At 40.3% G+C, this 18,869-nt stretch overlaps 1 protein-coding gene across 7 annotated transcripts in view; it reads right to left on the reverse strand.

Annotated features, from left to right (window-relative positions):
* The window catches only part of pum2 (pumilio RNA-binding family member 2), a 66,200-nt gene that overhangs the window by 29,994 nt on the left and 17,337 nt on the right, over window positions 1-18,869 (reverse strand). For all 7 annotated transcript variants that reach the window (XM_066676381.1, XM_066676384.1, XM_066676382.1 and 4 more), the window contains exons 3-7: window positions 14,483-14,551; window positions 13,094-13,199; window positions 10,346-10,533; window positions 10,038-10,210; window positions 9,492-9,786 (exon numbers count right to left, since the gene is read on the reverse strand). In XM_066676381.1, the coding sequence (XP_066532478.1) occupies window positions 9,492-9,786; window positions 10,038-10,210; window positions 10,346-10,533; window positions 13,094-13,199; window positions 14,483-14,551 (831 nt within the window). The remainder of the gene's footprint in view (window positions 1-9,491; window positions 9,787-10,037; window positions 10,211-10,345; window positions 10,534-13,093; window positions 13,200-14,482; window positions 14,552-18,869) is intronic.

Genomic DNA, 18,869 nt, shown 5'->3' on the forward strand with positions numbered 1-18,869 from the left:
CTAAAAAAAACTATCCTAAAATGTGGTTTCTATATCAGGAAAGGTCATATGCTAACCTCTAGCTCTGCAAAGATTGTTCACTTTCACCCTGGTCTTCAATGGTGAGGACACTCACACAGCAGGTATGACTTGGAGTTGGAGATATAAACCCCTCAGCATCACTACTGTACTAAGAATAGTCCATAACCAAACACATCCAGCAGACAGTGTCCTGTGTCCAATGATGAAGGACTAGAGTACAAGAAACTCAAATGAGATGCAACAGATGAGCTATTGTGTGTGTGTCTTCATATCTATAAAGTGGACCAACAAGGTAGGTCTGTCTAACAGTGTGGACTAGTGATTGGCTGAAATATCGGCCATTTTGTGGTATTTTTTTTTTTTATAAAATCGGCATTGGCCGATATATTAGCGCAAGAAGCCAATATTTCCACAATGCACACAGGCAATGCTGTGGGCAGCTCAGTCATTCTAGCTGTTAGAGCGCCCCTTGCGTTCATTTTGCCATCCTACAGACGGACATAATTGAGCACAAGTACAGGAGTACAAGCCTCCCACCTGTCGCTGCATGCCGTCTCATCAGAGAAAATGGTATGAATTGTTTTTTCTTCTTCAGCTCTCACTATTTGTTACTGGCTGCTCTTTGTAACATACATTCAATAATCTGCTGTCATAAACGACTGAGTTGATAGTTGTAACCTAGAAACCCAGCGTTATTAAGCCTCTTATTTCGTTCATAGGGTGGCGGCGCCTTCAAAAAAATAAATAAATAAATCACTCATTGTTATTTCCGTCAGTATATCTTAAGTACTACAGGTCCAAAGTCGACAGTCAATGTACCAAATTAAAGCTTAAAGTCATTGATTTTCATTGATTTAATCATTTTATATATAATCTCGCTCGATAAATAAGTATTTTTGCTGTTACTGGAAATTGTTATGAAAAATATTAGTGACAGCAAAGATTTTCATATTTTTCACGGCGCCATAGTGTCAGGGTGTACATATCATACACCAATCGAACGGTCAGACTCTCAGGATCATGAAGATATACACTAAAATGTAGGACTAAGGGATTAAAGCCAAAAAATAAGATATTCCAAACTTCCTCATCAAACTGCTGTTTCTCGAAGCCTGAAGAGCCTACAAGCAGCACACACAAAGTTAGCACAACAGCGCTTACCTTAGATGGTCCCCTTCAAAACGAGACTAAATCTGAGTCAAACTTTACTGGCTGAAAATTAAATCTTGAAAAAAATAGTACACATTTTCAAAAAATAATTATGATCTCCATGAACCCATGTCACTTGAGAGGAGGGTGGTGGCCACCCCTGTTGGTGAAGATTACAACACACTGTGTGTAACAATACCAGCCCCTTATGAGGGACATATGGTGGGGCAGAGTATAACTTAATTGTAGATAAACTTCTCACCTGTGAACAGTTTACTGTGGAAGTATCTCTTTTGTGTTGGTTACAGATAAACCAGAGCCAGACAGTGCTCCTGCCTACCCAGCATGGTCTGAACGATCTTTGACTCTTCAGGCTGAAGAGCTGAGTGTCTACTGCTTCAACCAGACTTTAAGATGATCTCTCCTCAAATGATATTCTTCAAGGCATTCTGCACACTTCTTCGCCATTTGATGCTTACAGAGCTGAGGAGCTATAGAGGCATGTGCTACGAAAAATGGACTGAAGGGAAACAGTGTTGAAGCTTTTGATCATTTCATACTTGTAATGATAATACAATTTTGTGATTCTCCATTAGGGAGAATCAAAGGGGGAATTGAGAGAAACTATGTATTTCATCATACCCCTCCCTTCACACCTCTTCTTCTAGCTTATCTCCTTCCTTCTTTGACCATCACCCTCATCATACCTACCCCTCCTCTCACTCCTATTCTTCCCCCTACCGCTCCCCTGATTTCCATTTTCTCTCACCTTTTCCCCCCTTCCTGTCTCACACCTCCTCTTCACTCTTACTCCACCTCAAACTCCTCTTCTTCCTCCTATTTCCTTCCCCCATTTCTCCAATGTATATAAAGCCCTTCTAAAATATTTGGTGTTAGATTGGATTGGGATCAGACTGGACTGGCAACAGTCACAGACTGGACTGAGAACAGACTGGATTGGGTACAGAATGAACTGACTCTAGACTGAACTGGTGACAAATTGATGACCAAGCTGTGCCCGTGCTTTCCTGCCTGCACGTGAAGGAAACCTCTGAACCTCCTGTTTCCAAACTTCAGATCATCCTGAGATAGAATGCAATCACCCAGTTGTACTCATACATGATCCTGTGTATGTGTAAATAAACTCCAGTCTCCTGACTCTTCAATGCCGAATTTCTAACAGTTGGTGCCGTGACCCGGATGGCATACTGAATCCTTCTTGGTGAGTAATGCCATTACGAACTAAAGACAAATTCTGGCAGAACCTTCTCCTATGCAGACTAGGATATAAGGAATAAGAGTCAGTAAAAGTATCCTGAAATTGCAACTGTGTTGTTACTGTTATCCCCTCAGGTGAGGGAAAACCAGTAGTTTGTAACTGTTCTTACTGTTATCCCCTCTATATGAGGGAAGACTGGTATAAGTGCTTAGATTTTCCGATTAAAAGAGGCCTGTTTGTGTTTCATTGAAACACTGGCGTGTCACTAGTTAAAACCTAGTGTTTTGTGGCTGTTTTATATTCTTGGATCAAGAAAGGTCTGTTTGTGTTTGCTGAAACACTAGTGTGTCACTGGTAAAAACTTACAGTTTTGTGGCTGTTCCTATATACTTTGATTGGGGGAAAACAGTACTTAAAGTTAGTGTTAGCTACTGAGGGAAACTTTTATTTTGTTTGCTTGTTTTGTTGTGTTGCCTCACCATTACTACAAATGGCCAAAATACTCATAAATATTGTAAAGTCCCCTGGAAAATTATTAACTATAGAAACAGCACATTAGTTAAGGGTGGGACTGAAATGCCTCAATGGACTGAACCAGATTTTGAAAAGGAAATAGACAGCATAGTCAATAAGCACCTCAATGAGCAAAAGAGCAGTCAGTACTTTTTATCTAAAGGCTTTTCTGCACAGAATGTAATCCTGAAGAATGTAGATCAGCTTTAGGATATGGTATCAAACATGACTCTGCTACAGAGTGCCTTTATGTCATTAAGCAGTACTGGAAGTACAAACTGAAGTCCATGGAACACAAGCTAGGAGAATCTGAGGAAAAGATCTCTGAACTAGCTGATGAGTTTAAAAACCATAAACAAGCTGCTATTAATGCACAGAAAACCTGTGAAAAGCTTCAGAGATGACTGAAATCCCTCGAACTGCAACACGGCAAATGTAAAAGTCAGTCTTGTCCTTCACCAATAGGCCATCTACAAAAGAAGTCTTGTTACTCAGATATAAATCCTCCAGCAACAGCCAGATTGTATCCACAATTGGCTGCAACCAGCATGGGTGAAGAGTAACTATTCTGATGGCAGTAACCATTCATTTTCTGAGGAGGACGCTGAGCATGGACCAAGTACTAGCCATGGTAAACTGATTGTCACAAGGAAAGCTGAAATGAGGCCAGTGACAATCACATCCACTGAGGTACTTCACAAGAGAGGTGAAGTTAATAAAACCAGGCTAGACATTGGCCATATTCCTTTAGATGCAGCAACCCTGGACAACCTGTCCAAGGAGTTTAAACCTCCAAAGCATATGGGTCTTGAATTTATAGATCTCATGCAGAAAAAAAAGAATGCTGTACTCTCCGCACCCCAGTGATGTTGTGGCCATAGTAAGCCAAGTCCTCAACTTGACAGACAGCAGACATCTTGCTAAAAAGATGTTGGATGGTTTGGGTGACAAAGGCCAGAACATTGAAAAAGGCTGGAAAGCTTTCAATGATGGGATTAGCCACAAATGCCACAAAACTACTGATTGGGGCCAAATATCTAAACGCAGGCATAAAAAGAGAGAATCAGCTGCAGATTTCTGTGAAAGGTTTGAAAGAGTTTGCGTCACTCAGGTATAGATACATACAATTGTGGCAACTTTGATGATACAACTGAAGGTCCTCATTTTACACAGCTGGTAGAATCTTTGAGACCACATCTTAGACAGGCCCTGGTAGCATCACTTCCTTACTGGTGTAATGTTAAATGGGGTAAAATTAAAAGTGAACTTGACAGGCTGGACCTTGACTTAGAACCAGGCTATGTGCCAGCTTCCATACATGTCCTCTCAGGAAACAGTTCTAACTCGGGTTCCAGTAAGAAGTTCACTACCAGAAGAAAGAGTGCCATTATTGTCATAACAATGGCCATTTTGCAAGAGTCTGTCGCAGAAAGCAGGCAGATAACCCCAGAAAGGGTGTGGGGATGAACATGAATCTTAATGGTTTTCCACAAGGCAGCACAGCAGGAGCTCCTTTTGAGGGAACTTCAAATGCTTGGAGTCACCGAGCACTTGTCTTTTATATCCAAAACTCAGCTAGGAGTCACAGGGATATCAAACTGACCAACAACAGCTTAAGATCATCTGTGTTCTATAAACTTTCCAGAATCTTTTCATTACTTGAGGACACAGATGAAGAGTTCACCATGTTTTTCAACAAACATGCCGTTAATGACCTTCATGTTAATGATTCCCTGCTGATTTAGAATAAGAATTCATGATACATACAGGGGTTGGACAATGAAATGCCTGGTTTTAGACCACAATAATTTATTAGTATGGTGTAGGGCCTCCTTTTGCGGCCAATATAGCATCAATCCGTCTTGGGAATGACATATACAAGTCCTGCACAGTGGTCAGAGGGATTTTAAGCCATTTTTCTTGCAGGATAGTGGCCAGGTCACTACGTGATGCTTGTGGAGGAAAACGTTTCCTGACTTGCTCCTCCAAAACATCCAGTTAGACTGGATTGGGATCAGACTGGACTGGCAACAGTCACAGACTGGACTGAGAACAGACTGTATTGGGTACAGAATGAACGGAACTGGTGACAAACTGATGACCAAGCTGTGCCCATGCTTTTCTGCACGCACATGAAGGAAACCTCTGAACCTCCAGTTTCCAAACTTCAGATCATCTTGAGATAGAATGCAATCAACCAGTTGTACTCATACATGATCCTGTATATGTGTAAATAAACTCCAGTCAATGCCAAACTCAAGTATCCTGACTTCAATGCCGAATTTCTAACACACTGCAGCGTAACTTAGGCGCTCAGCTTTCCAACGACATGTCAATCAAGGGCAGAGTTATGGCCCCTAAGGAGGAGGGACAAACACGCAGCAGAGCGCATATGTTTTCAGCACCTAACAGACCCAGAAACCGCGAGAGAGACTTAAACGGTTTTGTTTAACAGCCACAATCAATCATAATCAAGTCATTAAACATGTTTTAAAGCTTAGATGTCTTTTACTAGTTACATTTCCCCCACTGAGGGCATTTAAATGCAGCAGGGGGTGTGGGGGAGGTTGTGTGGGCATCCTGACCGTGATATATTAGTGTGCATTGTGCTCTTATGAGTGGATCAGACAGAGCAGTGCTGCTGGAGATTTTGAAGCTTGTGTCCACTCATTGTCAACACTAGTGATCGACCGATACCGATTTTTAGACAGCAGTAGTAGCTGATGGCCGATATGTAAAGCAGATATTCCCATTCCTCAGGCAGTGAATAAACTAGAGGCATTATCATGATTTATTTTTACAGAAAACCCTTCAAATGTGTAAAAGAAACCATTTAGAGGTCCTGAAATATATAAATGGTCAAAAGCTTATGAAAACCACGAAAAAATGTAGGTGCTTGTCTAATTAAAAAATACATAAATAAATCAAATTTAGTGACTATAAACTGAAGAGTTCATGAGTCCCATTACTTTTTTCTTTTCTCCAGGGGTCTACTTTCATCAGGTAAAATTTGGAGTTGATACCTCCTACTGATTTTAAGTTATTCAAGCTGGAGCAGACGGTGGACAGATGGCCTCTCCAAGTGTCTCTTTAGACCCCAAGCTCTTCATAAGGAAAATGATTACTTTTACTGCAAAAATACAGTGTATATATCTTGTCTAGACCTAATGTCAACATCTTAGTGGTTTACTTTACTTTCTATGAGAAACTCGTCTCCTGTCCCTCACCAAGTGGCCATTTACCCTCACCAAACAGTAAAAACCCTTAGTTACGGTGTGTTTTATTGTTTCTCACCAAGTACAGTGTTCCTTTAAAAGACTGACATGTTAAAAGGCGAGAGCTGCACTCTGATTGGCTGTAGAGCAAGGCAACCTCCCCCACACCTCTGCTGCATTTAAATGTCCTCAGTGGTGGAAATGTAATTAGTAAAAGAAATCTAAGCTTTGAAATGTTAATTGACTTGAATATTGTTTGTGGAGCTTGCGGCTGCCAAATAGAACTGTGAGTCTCTCTCGCGGTGTCTGGGTCTGTTAGGCACTGAAAACATATGCGCTCTGCTGCGTGTTTTTCCCCTCCTCCTTGGGTGCACATCGCCATAAGTCTGCCCCTAATTGGGCTACAGACTTGATTGACATGTCGTTGAAAAGCTGAGCTGAGAGCCTAAGCTACGCCGCAGTAGGTGTGACATGGGTCCACGAGGATCATATTTTAATTACTTTTTGAAAATGTGTACTATTTTTTCTGGATTTTTTTTTTCGGCCAGTACTCGACACAAACATGAGGATTACTCACGAACGGTCTGATGGACAGACTCAGATTAGTCTCTAGGTTTCTAGGTTACAACTATCAACTCAGTCGTCTATTATAGCAGATTATTGAGTGTATGTTACAGAGAGCAGCCAGTAACAAATAGTGAGTGCCGAAGAAGAGAAAATAATTCATACCATTTTCTGTGATGAGACGGCATGCAGCTACTGGATGGAGGCTTGTACTCCTGTACTTGTGCTCAATGATGTCTGCCTGTAAGATGGCAGAATGGACGCAAGGGGCGCTGTAACAGCCAGAATGATGGAGCTGTCATCAGCATTGCCTGTGAGCATTATGTAAATATTAGCCTCTTGCACTAATATATCGGCCAATGCCGATATATCGGTCAATCACTACATAGGACCAGCTCTTTACCCTCGCTAGGATCCTGGAGGGAGCGTGGGAGTTTGCTCAACCAGTCTACATGTGTTCTGTGGATCTGAAGAAATAATTTGACCGTGTCCCTCTGGATATTCTTTGGGGGGTGCTCAAGAAGTATGGGGTACTGGGCTCTTTGCTACGAGCTATCCAGTCCCTGTATAAACAGAGCAGGAGTCTGGTTCCTATGGCAAGCAGTAAGTCAGACTGGTTTCCAGTCGGAGTTGGACTCCATCAGGGCTGGCCATTGTCACCGGTTCTGCTCATAATTTTTAATGGGCAGAATTTTTCGGCGTAGCCAAGTGGTGGAAGGTGTCCGTTTTGGTGGTCTCAGGATTCCATGTCTGCTTTTTGCAGATGTGGTCTTGTTGGCTTCATCTAGCTAGGACCTCCGGCTCTTGCTGGACCAGTTTGCAGCCGAGTGTGAAGCGAAAGGAATAAGAATCAGAACCTCCAAATCTGAGTCCATGGTACTCAGTCAGAAAAGGGTGTAGTGCTCTTTCCAGGTTGGAAGTGAGATATTGCCTCAAGTGGAGGAGTTCGAATAGCTCAGGGTCTTGTTCACGAGTGAGGGAAAGATGGAGCGGGAGATTGACAGCGGGAGATTGACGGTGCAGCATCAGCAGTAATGCGGACTCTGTACCGGTCCGTTGTGGTGAAGAGAGAGCTGAGCAGAAAAGCAAAGCTCTCAATTTACCGTTCAATCTACGTCCCAACCCTCACCTACAGTCATGAGCTTTGGGTAGTGATCGAAAGAATGAGATCACGGGTATCAAGTGGCTGAAATGAGTTTTCTCCACAGGGTGTCTGGACACTCCCTTAGAGACAGGATTAGGAGCTCAGACGGCCAAGAGGGACTTGGAGTGGAGCCTCTGCTCCTCCACGTTGAGAGGAGCCAGTTGAGGCGGTTCGGGTATCTAGTCCGGATGCTTCCTGGTGAGGTGTTCCGGGCATGTCCAACAGGGAGGAGGTCCCGGGGAAGACCCAGAACATGCTGGAGAGACTACATGTTTCGAGGAGGAGGAGGAGCTGGAATCAGTGGCTAGGGAGTGGGAGGTCTGGGATTCTTTACTCGGACTGCTTCCCCCACAACCCGGATAAGCGGTGGCTAATGAATGGATGGATGGATTGGAGGTCACTACATGAGCTGAATGTGGATGAAGCTGCATTATGGGTTTCTTGGTTACTAAGCAACTGATAGTGGAAATTTGCTCTGAGCCAATCGCCAAAGACCTCCAACTTTAAGGTGGCCTTCAGATTACAACTTGTAGAAAGCTTCATGGAATGGGATTGGTACTGCATCCAAGCCTTACATCACCAAGTGCAATGCAAAACATTGGATGTGGTGGCGTAAAGCATGCCACTACTGGACTCTACAGCAGTGATGATGTGGTTTGTGGAGTGACGAATCACGCTTCTCCCTCTCGCAATCCAATGGATGAGTGTGGGTGTGGCAGTTACCAAATCAAGTGGTTTGTTGTAGGAGGGATTATTGTATTGGGCTGTTTTTACAGGAGTTGGGCTTGGGCCCTTATTTCCAGTGAAAGGAAATGACATGGATTAGCAGGTTTCGTGTGGAATTAGAGTGGAGACTGTGAACCAGGCCTTCTTTTCCAAAATCAGTGTCTGGCCTCAAAAAAAAACTTCTAGAAGTATAATCTGAAACTCCCATAAACACACTTCTAAACCTTGTTGAAAACCTTCCCAGAAGAGATGAATCTGCTATAGCTGCAAATGGTGGGCCAACATAATATTCTCAATATATTCTCAATGTATAAAGAATAGGATTGCACTCAAGTTCATAGGCATGTGAAGGCATACAAGCAAATACTTTAGGCAACATAGTGTACCTGTTCACATAAAACTAGCCGATGACAGCCATGTTTTTATAACATTGAGGTCTTAATCCCAGAACCTAATGAGATGCCAGACAGTAGCAAAATTCATGTAAAATGGACAGTGTCTTATACCATAATTATAATTGTATGGCAGTGTGTGTTGTGCTGGTATGAGAGGACCTGCTGTGCCTGATCCACCTGCACCAGCAACATACACAGTACCAAATAATACCAGTAATCTGGAGGACCTGACTATTGAAGAACAGGGTGAAAAAGGGTGAGGGGGGGGGGAATAAAAAATTATGCACAGCAAAATCTTAGTTGAGATGTAATCGCATAACTACAAAATGCTCCTGTATGGTCAGTGGAGCTGAGATTATGAACAATGAATGCAGAAACAAGGAGGTGGTCATAATGCTAAAACTGATTGGTGTATAGACCCTCATATAATTACAAATAATCAATAAAAATCTGCTGTTTTTCCTAGCCTTTTATTTATGACCCACTGCACACAAGAGGACACTACACACCCTTTTAAATTCAGCAGTGCAACAGCAGTTACATACCTGCTGCTGAGAGTTGTAGTCAAATAATCCAAGAGGAGCCCCAGAAGAGTCCACCTGAATCTGGTTTCCAGCATAATCAAACTGGAGAGACTCCACACCTGCCTGCTGTTCCATGCTACTCATGCTCTGAGCCTCTTGGCTCTGAAAGTCCTCAGCTGGAGGTTTGCTGGCACCAGCGCTCGAAGGCTGCAAAGCATGAGAGTGATGCTGTCCCATCATCTCAATTCCAGTCTGACTGGGACCTAAACGCTCCACAGCTTCTGTAGGAGACGCTTGGCGACTGCCTGGGGTAGGACTGTGTTAAAAGCAAATACGATTACACATTTTAGAACAAACCTGATTATGTTTTTTTATAAAGAGCAATTCAGCTGGGCTGAAAGACAATTTCTTAGAGGGCATACATTACAATTAAATTGGCAGAAAGGTGTTTATTTCTAGCATCTTAAATGTAATATGTATTCAATTTTAGCAACCAAATAAAAACCTGACAAATCTTTAAAAATTCAAAACATAAAGATATTTATTGCAGTATAAATATGGTCATACTTAAAGTCTTTGCAGTCACGGTCCATTCCATTGAGCAAATTCCGACCATTGGCTTTTGCAGTATCACTTTCTTCTACAACTTTCATTTCAGGACTTTTATCCTCTTCAAAGGGGGAGGACTTTTCTTTTGGATCAGACTTTTCTCTACCATCTACCTCTGCATCTCCTCCACCCTGAAAGAGACACACACACAAAAGAAAAACCAAAAAAGCTTAAAAGTGGGGATTTATACAAATACTAGTATAATTAACCTAAGCATGCAAAAAAGTGGGAGACAAAGTATTAATAATCAATAAGTATTCACTCACAAAACCCCCATTTCTGTAGCGTCCATCCATCTTGTCTCCTGGTGAAGAACTGAGAACATACTCTACCATACTCACACCCAGGCCTCCTCCTTCTGAACGGGGAGATAACACTGAGCTAGCCTCTCCATTCCCATTATATCCCTGACCAGGTCGCCTTTGCACCATGATTGGCTGTGATACTGAATGATCTAAAGAAAGATAAAAGAATGTATTTTAAGAGTCTATTAAAGTCTACCTATAATCAGTGGGGCAGTACAAATCTGTATTAATAAACAAGCAGACCTTCAAACAATGTCTTGCGCAGCAATTAATTATGAGGGCATTACTGATAAAACTGTCCTGTCTGACCTGTATTTAAACAAAAACTGTACAAAGACTTGTTTACCATGTCAATTAACTGTTTTCCTGAACGAAATGTCTTCAAGTCCCTGGGAAACTAAATATCTTTTTAAAAAGTCAACTGGCTGTTAATGTTAACCAGGCCCTAAATTTTAATGCACAAATTATTCATTATTAATATCTCTCAATGTAGAACAGGCAGTCCTAAAACTGGAAAAGCTTACATCAGCTTTACCCTGACAGTGATGGTTGTATTTGGGCTATTTTTAGGGAGTGTTTGAGCTTATTTTGATCTTATTAAAACAAATGATTTGCATAACAACAAAGTTTCTCATTATACAAAACAATTAAAAATGTAAAGCATATCAAAATGTGTTTCCAGGTGTTTTAAACATATGATAAAGTTATGATTGTGTATAACAGCTTTAAGTAAAAACCTAGTCATTTATGAGGTTAAAGGCCAACCGTAAGCTACAGAAGAGCCCTACGCTGCTGTGAGCGTTTATTCTTCTGCCTTGGTGCATTTGCACAACAACATCCTCTACACTACGTAGTACCAATGTAGTGGTCTAATAGAATTACTTGTATCTTTTATCTTTAAAGTGCAATATTTAGGGAGTAGGTCATTGTTTGGGAGAACGTTTAGAGGCATAGTTTACATAAGGTGCTAGAAAAGATACAAATACAAAGCCGTTGTATTTAACGTGTGGTTCCATTTCTTGTTGATGTGCAAAGGGCAGGGTTGAAATTCCCTAAATAAAAGTTGTGGCCTTCTGTCTTTCAGGCAGACAGTATTAACAATCAAATGCTTCTGTGGTAACAACCGCATAATCTCAGGACTACAATTTCTTTCTTTGTTTTTTTTTTTTTTTTTTATAAATACCCATATTTCAACAACATCCAGATAAAAGCCTTAATAGTTCATTCTCATTTGAAATGTACAGTGGCTATTCCGTTCTTTTTTTTTTTTTTTTTTTTAAGATTTTGGGGAAGAAAAGATCATAATTCAGTAAACGTATTCCCCTTTCACAAAGGCATGGTAATCCAGAAATGTAACGGAGTTTACTTGGAGGACCCATATGCATGACTCTAGGTGAAGTCTGAGTCAGTGCATGTAAGAACAATGCAGAAATTGTTCCGGAGTTTATCTGGAGTTGATGGGCACGCACAGCCCAGGAGCTAAAGCTTGTTCCATCTCCCGCTGTGAGAATGCACCTGATTCAAAAAACGTCCCACTGTGCACTGCATGTGTGAATAACCACTCCAGGACCTCTCCGGAGCCGATACTCTGGAGTTCCTCTACAAATTCTCCAGAGTTCATGCGTGAAAAGAGGCATAATTAGGAAATTCTGGTTTTAAGCAAATAAAATCACAATATTTAAAAAATAAAGCTCAAATATTTTGTATTATTGTATTGTATTATTGTATTGTAAATATTACTCTGCAAGGTTTGCAGCGTACATTTTTTATGCAGTTCCAATTACGAGATACCAAATTAGCCAAATAGGGAAGGGGGGGAGAGGGGGAGAGGAGAGTAGCGCAGGTCCCATGTAGTGGAAAAAACACAAGTTGTTGTCATATTTAACCATAATATGAGCACATGCAAATTTCAGCCACTGTTCTGATCTGATGTACATAGTAAAAAAACAAACCAAGCTAATTAGGTTCCATGCAGTGGAAAAGCACCATTAGTGTGCATACCTGGTGGGTAGGACAGCACCCCTTCTACCCTCATTCTTTGTATCATTTGTAGATGATGTTACAGACAGGCAATCAGAGTTCTCCTCTGTTGTGCTAAGCTATTCAGTGGAGTTTCATTAGCAGCAGTTATAAAAGTGGAAGGATCCCGTAGCATATATAAAAAAAATATCGGCGAGCAATCATTAACTGCATTGCAGCAGGAAGAGAACAGCTGCAAAAAGTATCATGAGCCCACTCCAGATGATTAAATAAACCATGGATTGACTGACGATCAAATTTATAAATTAAAAATCAACTCCTCATCTTTAAGCGTATCCAGTGGGGTCCCCCAAGTCGTGCAACACTCTCCTTGGATGCGTTCTATTTATCCCCATAAATTCGACCAAGTTGCAGTTAAGAAAGTATCAGAGGTACCTTAATTTGTTTTCCTTAATTTGGTTGCTAAGGTAAAAGTGTGGGTGCTGGATTGTATGCCTCTTTGCAAGCCACTTGTCAAATATATTCAGTGAATTATAATTGTTTGGAAACAACAAATGAGCAAAAAATAAAAAGACTTCAAAGTTTTAGAATTTGTGTCTTAAAAATTAGCGTTTGCAAAGTGTAAAGAGCAATAACAATAAAAACAATTATCAAGCATTTGCTTTAGGTAAAGAGCTAAAAGTAGAAGCAATCTGTGGATTATTTATTTTATTTTATTTTTTTACTTACGAGAAGATCCCCAGGCATTCTCTCTCCATTCCTCCCCCAGCAACATCACTTTACGCCCATCTTTTGTCAATTCATCTGACTCCCAAAGTTTTTTTGCTGGTAAGAGCTGCAGTAAAAGAAACATAGATGAACAACTCTCCAATAAACATAATTTAAATACTCGCGCAAATATGATTTGTGCGATTAATCATTTCTGAGCTTCAATGACAATGACATGGTGGTATTAGAGTATGTTGCATTGGTACAAGTGGAGCCATCGCAGCAGTGCTACTGGAGTTTTTAAAACACTGTCCACTCACTGGTCCACCTTGTAGATGTAAAGTCGAAGACAGCAGCTCATCTACTGCTGCATGTGTTTTTCATTCTCTAGTCCTTCATCTGTGGTCATTGAATACTGCCCACAGCACACTGTTGGCTGGATATTTTTCGTTGATGAACTATTCTCAGTCCAGCAGTGACATGCAGTGGTTCAAAAACTCCAGCACCACTGTTGCATCTGATCCACTTGTACCAGCATAAGAAACTAAAACACCATCATCACATCAGTGTTACTGCAGTGCTGAGAATCAACAAATCAAATCGTATCGCACTTTTTTTTTTCCAAACAACTAACACATAAACAAAGAAATAAACAAATATATAGGCATATTAATCAATTATTATTTTTGAAAAACAGTTAATTTCAGTCACACACAAACCCATTTTTAACAGCAAATTCTCATAACCGTACCATTAAATAAAAGAAGCATCCTCAGTGACCAGTGAACATCATTTGATATAATACTTTTCTCAATAATTTTGTGTGCTTTAATGTTTAATGTTTAAAGTACACATGAAGGAGAATAAAAAATAAATAAAATAAAAAATTCACCCGTATACATCGATTGTCTTACATGCATCGAGAAGTCGGGCAAGTCAAAGTTTCCACTTGGCAGGCTGAGAACAACACAGGCAATGTGTGTGAATCTTCATTCTATGCTCATGATGCCTTTACTCCAACTCCACAGACATTAGCTGTTTGCTGCTATATTAATGTTTAATTGTCGTGTATTGCACCTTTAAAATGGGATTGATGGTTCAAACCACACCCCAGGTTCCTGTCTGAGAGGAGTTGTGTGAGGACTTCCCATGTCTGCGTAGATTTCTATCTAGGTGCGCCGATTATTTCCCGCAGTTCAAAAAATACATTTTGTTCAGTGGATTAGCTATTCAAAAGTGTCCACAGTTGTGTGTCAATGTGTGTACGTGTATGATGCCCTTTGAAGAACTAATGCCTTGTCAATGTGTGGTACTGCCTTGTGGGCAGTAATTCTGAGTAGGTTTACAACACACTCTGATTGGGACGAAGCGGTTACAGAGAATGAATTAACATCCTAAGACAATACTTACCTCACCCATTCCACGTGACTCCAATGCAAGAGCTTGAAAATCATAGTTCATCTCATCCACTGTCCGTACCTGCACATAATGAAAACTTTTAAGGGAAGGGTATTTTGGGGAAATGTATTTATTTATATTTCTATCTATTTATTTATTTATTTATTCATATAAGATTTATCTCTAGTAAACACACTTAAATTGTCAGTCCAATTATCACATTTTGAAAAGCTGTCTGCATAATTTTTGTCATGTAGTGTCATTTAAAATTGTGCCTGTCGTACATAATACATTCAAGAAGAAGTGTTCTGCCTGGTATTTATCAGAAATATCTGCTGTAAAATGTAAATAAAGCATATATATATATGGCTTCTTTCAAAAAACAGTAATACCCAATGCTTACTGTAATTATTCGCTTAAATGAATGTACACAACATATACAGTGGTTAGATAAATGAGACTTGTAAATATAAATATTGGTTGATTGCAAGTGGTCATGGCCTTCTGGGCCCCTGGAAAGCAGACCTGCTCAATGACCCAGCGGGCCATTTCTGTTTTTGTTCTATTTCTTTGCATTTCTTTTTTTCTCCGCATTTGTTTTATTCTCCCCACCCAACGTGTGACACCTAAAACTACCTTCAGAAGCTGATGATAATATTTATTTATTTATTAAGCCCAGGTACAAAATGTCTACTCTATTTTAAAATGGAACCACCCATACATTCTAGCACTCAAGTTTGAGCGATATTTTAAAAGAGAAAGAACATAGATTTGCATTTCTTGAATTAAATACAGTGCTCTGTGTGTGTTTGTTTGTTTGGGCATGAGGAAGATGAAGAAAAAAAATAAAAAGGGAGAGAAAAGTGTAAGGAATAAGAGGTAGCAAGGAGGAGAGAGAGAAGGCTTAGGAGTGGAAAAAAAAGGGAGTGAGAAACCATAGCAAAGGAAAGTGTAAGCAGAAAAGCTTACACTTACATTTGTTTCATGACAATTTGTGATCTAAATAAAACATTGTGTGCCCAAAATTTGGCAAACAGTATTTTGTTTTTTTTGTGAAAAATTATTAACCATACATGGTTACTAATGACCCAGTCCTAATTACACAAATGTGGCAATTATAAGTCAAATGCAGTGACACCTATATAACAAGTTTATATAATGACAAGCCCCTACGTTGATTTGTTTTGCAATTGACCCTAGGTTCCCCCTTACACTGTTGTGCAAGTGCTGTTTGTCTTCCTGTGACGGGGGGGACAACTCTATTTAATTTTCCCCCCACTTTTTTAAAAATAGTTTTATGCTGCAATTATTTCCTCTTCTGATAAAAAAACCAAAGGCATTATTTTTACCTCTACATTTCAGTGCAATATATAAACCATAATAAGCCATTTAAGATTTGGCCCAAGTACCGGCTCTGATGATGTCCCTGTAAAAAAATAACTATAATTTCACTCATTTCTGTAGCAATGCCATGGCACTATGAAACGCCCTAAAAATTCTGCTGGACCAATAAATTATGAAATCTAATTTGTCTGTATCATTTAGCAGCTCCTACATTGCCTCCTGCTCATATGCCTTGTACTCCCATCATATCTAGGGTTGCCAACTTTCTGAAATCAAATTAAGGAACGCAAGGTCCAGGTGGAGCCTTTCTGAACAGCGGAAAAGCAGAATCTGTCCATGTATTTTGCAAATAGTCTATAACTGCTGTAATTTTTTTTTAAATTTTCATTAATTACAATAAGATATGAAAATGTGAAAGTATCTGAAAAGTCATACATTATCAGTCTTATCCTCACTGTATTACCTTATTTAACCTATGTCCAGTAAATATCATAATTAGTTATGTAAAATATTTGCTGCCATTGTTTTACTATTGTGCTGTGTTAGTCTGCAAATTTATTTTGGACAATATTTGTCTTACACTCTAAGAATAGTGTGTTAATACTACTTTTAATGTTTTACGTAATTATGTAATGTGATTTGTATGTATAAAGCTTTATTGTCATAACAGAGGGTGAACAAAATGTAGTTTCTCCAGGATGAGGTCCTAACATTAATTCTATCTAAAACCAGCTGTAAGCTACCAGTTTTTTAGCAATGAACTGCTGCTTTGAGCGCCACCATAAAAAGCCTTGTAGGAAGGACTGTGACTCTATTGGCTGCAGCATTAAATGATGGACAGCAAACTCTGGCTGCTGATTGGCTCATTAAAAGTAACGACCAATGAGAAGCGTGTTTTCTGTATCTGCCCACCCTTCCGTCTGAGGAAGAGCTGCAGAGCTTCTGTCAAACAATCATCTGTCTAAACTAGGCATCCTCAAACTTTTCAATCAAAGGGCCAGCTCAGTCTTTCGGGGGCCAGACTGCAGCCAGAGAAGAAAGCATCTAAGGGGGCAACCATGTCAAAGTCATAAATATTTTGAAGTTATTCGTTTAGATTTTTTTTATTTCTTGTTTTTTGAAGTCATAATATTTAGAAAATGTAAAGTCACTGTGGAGTAAAGAATGGCAATTTGTTCCGCTTGCGCATCTACATTGAGTTTTTTGGTACGCGTTTAAGTGCACCGGGAAAATTTCTTGCTGAAAAGAGCAGATAATGAATCTCCAAAAGAGCTGGAATGAAGTGGCACTAAAGCATTATTGTAGCTGATGGTACTGTCCCTTAATCAATACGAGATGCGATGTGGATGCTGTGTCTCAAGCAGCCATGCATTTACAGTGCTTTGTCTCCTTACAGCAACAGCCTCTCACACACTGGGGAGAAACAGCAAAACCAATCCTGTTAGTAGTGTGGACAGGACAGGACTCGGGGTAGAGAAGGAGATCTTAACTGTTTGTACCACAGACTACACACTGATGGACAGTTGTATTGTAATTTTAAAACTCGTTTCATATTGGGTCAATACCGAAGACAGCTTTAAGTGTCAGTACAGTTGGCCACCCTAATCATATCCCCTTACACTCCAGCTCTAAATCCGATTTGCATGAATGTGTGTTTGCGTGGAGCAATCAGAAAAGTGTTTGTTCCCATATATGCACTCACATGGGGAATTAGCTCTGGTAGCACAACAGGTAATACTGGTGGAATGCTCCGGATGACTGTGAAATGTTTGGTGTGCTCTCCCAGTTTTGGAATTTCCTCCCACCATCCAAAAACACATATTGGTAGGTGGATTGGCTACACAAAAGTGTCTGTGTGCATGTGTTTCACCCTGCGAAGGACTAGCACCCCCTCCAGGGTGTGTTCCTGCCTTGTGCCCAGTGATTACAGGTAGGCTCCACACCCACCTTGACCCTGAACTGGATAAGCAGACAATGAATGAAAGAATGAATGACTGGCTGGGTGGGCATTGGTCCACTCGTGGCTATAAGCGCTTGATTTAAATCGGTGTGCCTCCTGTTGCTGTCAGCAGGGATTTCAATCGCATTTCAAAGCAGTAGGTGTCACTACTGTGACACCATTAAGATTAAACAGACTGACTGACAAAAATCTGCTGTGGCGACAGAGAACTTTAAAATAGGGGTGTGCGATATGACGATAGCAGATAGTGAACAATAAGAATTTGTCAGTCTAGCACAAGTATTGAGCCAAGGGAATGCCATGATATGGCAGCCCAAACCATCACTGATCCACCCCCATGCTTCAGCCACAAGGCTGGTTCAATTTAGCCATGAAACCTCCCACACTAAAATGACAGGTGTTTCAGATTCATTGTCCAACCCCTGTAAGTCACTACTCTAAAATGTATAACTACTGAATCAAAACCAAAAAAATTCATTATTCCATACATAAGATCTCTTACTTGAAGAGAAAAAAAATTTTTTTATATATATATATATATATATATAAAAACTGTGGCGCCACAAAGTTTGAACACACACAAAGGATACCAACGCTTACATAGGTTGTCCCCTTCAAAACAAGACCAAATTTGAATGTTTCCGTCAATCCACACGTTGGTGATCCTCATGTTTGTGTAAAGAGTACTTGCAAAAAGAAAAAGTACAACAAATCTAAAAAAATGTGTGGATCTCCATTATGGCTGCGTAGCTTCGGCTCTCAGCTTTAATGACACATCCATCAAGTCTGTAGACCAATCAGGGGCGATGCTTGACCAAGGAGGCGGGGAGGCACCTAACAGACGCTCACCACGAGAGACGACACAGAATTTTATATGGCAACAGCAATCAAAATAAACAACAATCAAAACAATACATAGGTTTTCAAAGTTTAGATCTCTTTCAGTGTTGACCCTTTCCCTACTGAAACCATTTAAACACAGGAGGGGAGTACCTGTTGGCCTGCCTGAGCTTCATATTTGTGAGCACAATGTGGAGCGAAGGGTTTGGAACGTTTCTGAGAGTACATTTCACAACTGGTGCTGGATGAACAGAA

The sequence above is a fragment of the Hoplias malabaricus genome, chromosome 7 (assembly GCF_029633855.1).
Source record: "Hoplias malabaricus isolate fHopMal1 chromosome 7, fHopMal1.hap1, whole genome shotgun sequence".
In the NCBI taxonomy this organism is placed as follows: Eukaryota; Metazoa; Chordata; class Actinopteri; order Characiformes; family Erythrinidae; genus Hoplias; species Hoplias malabaricus.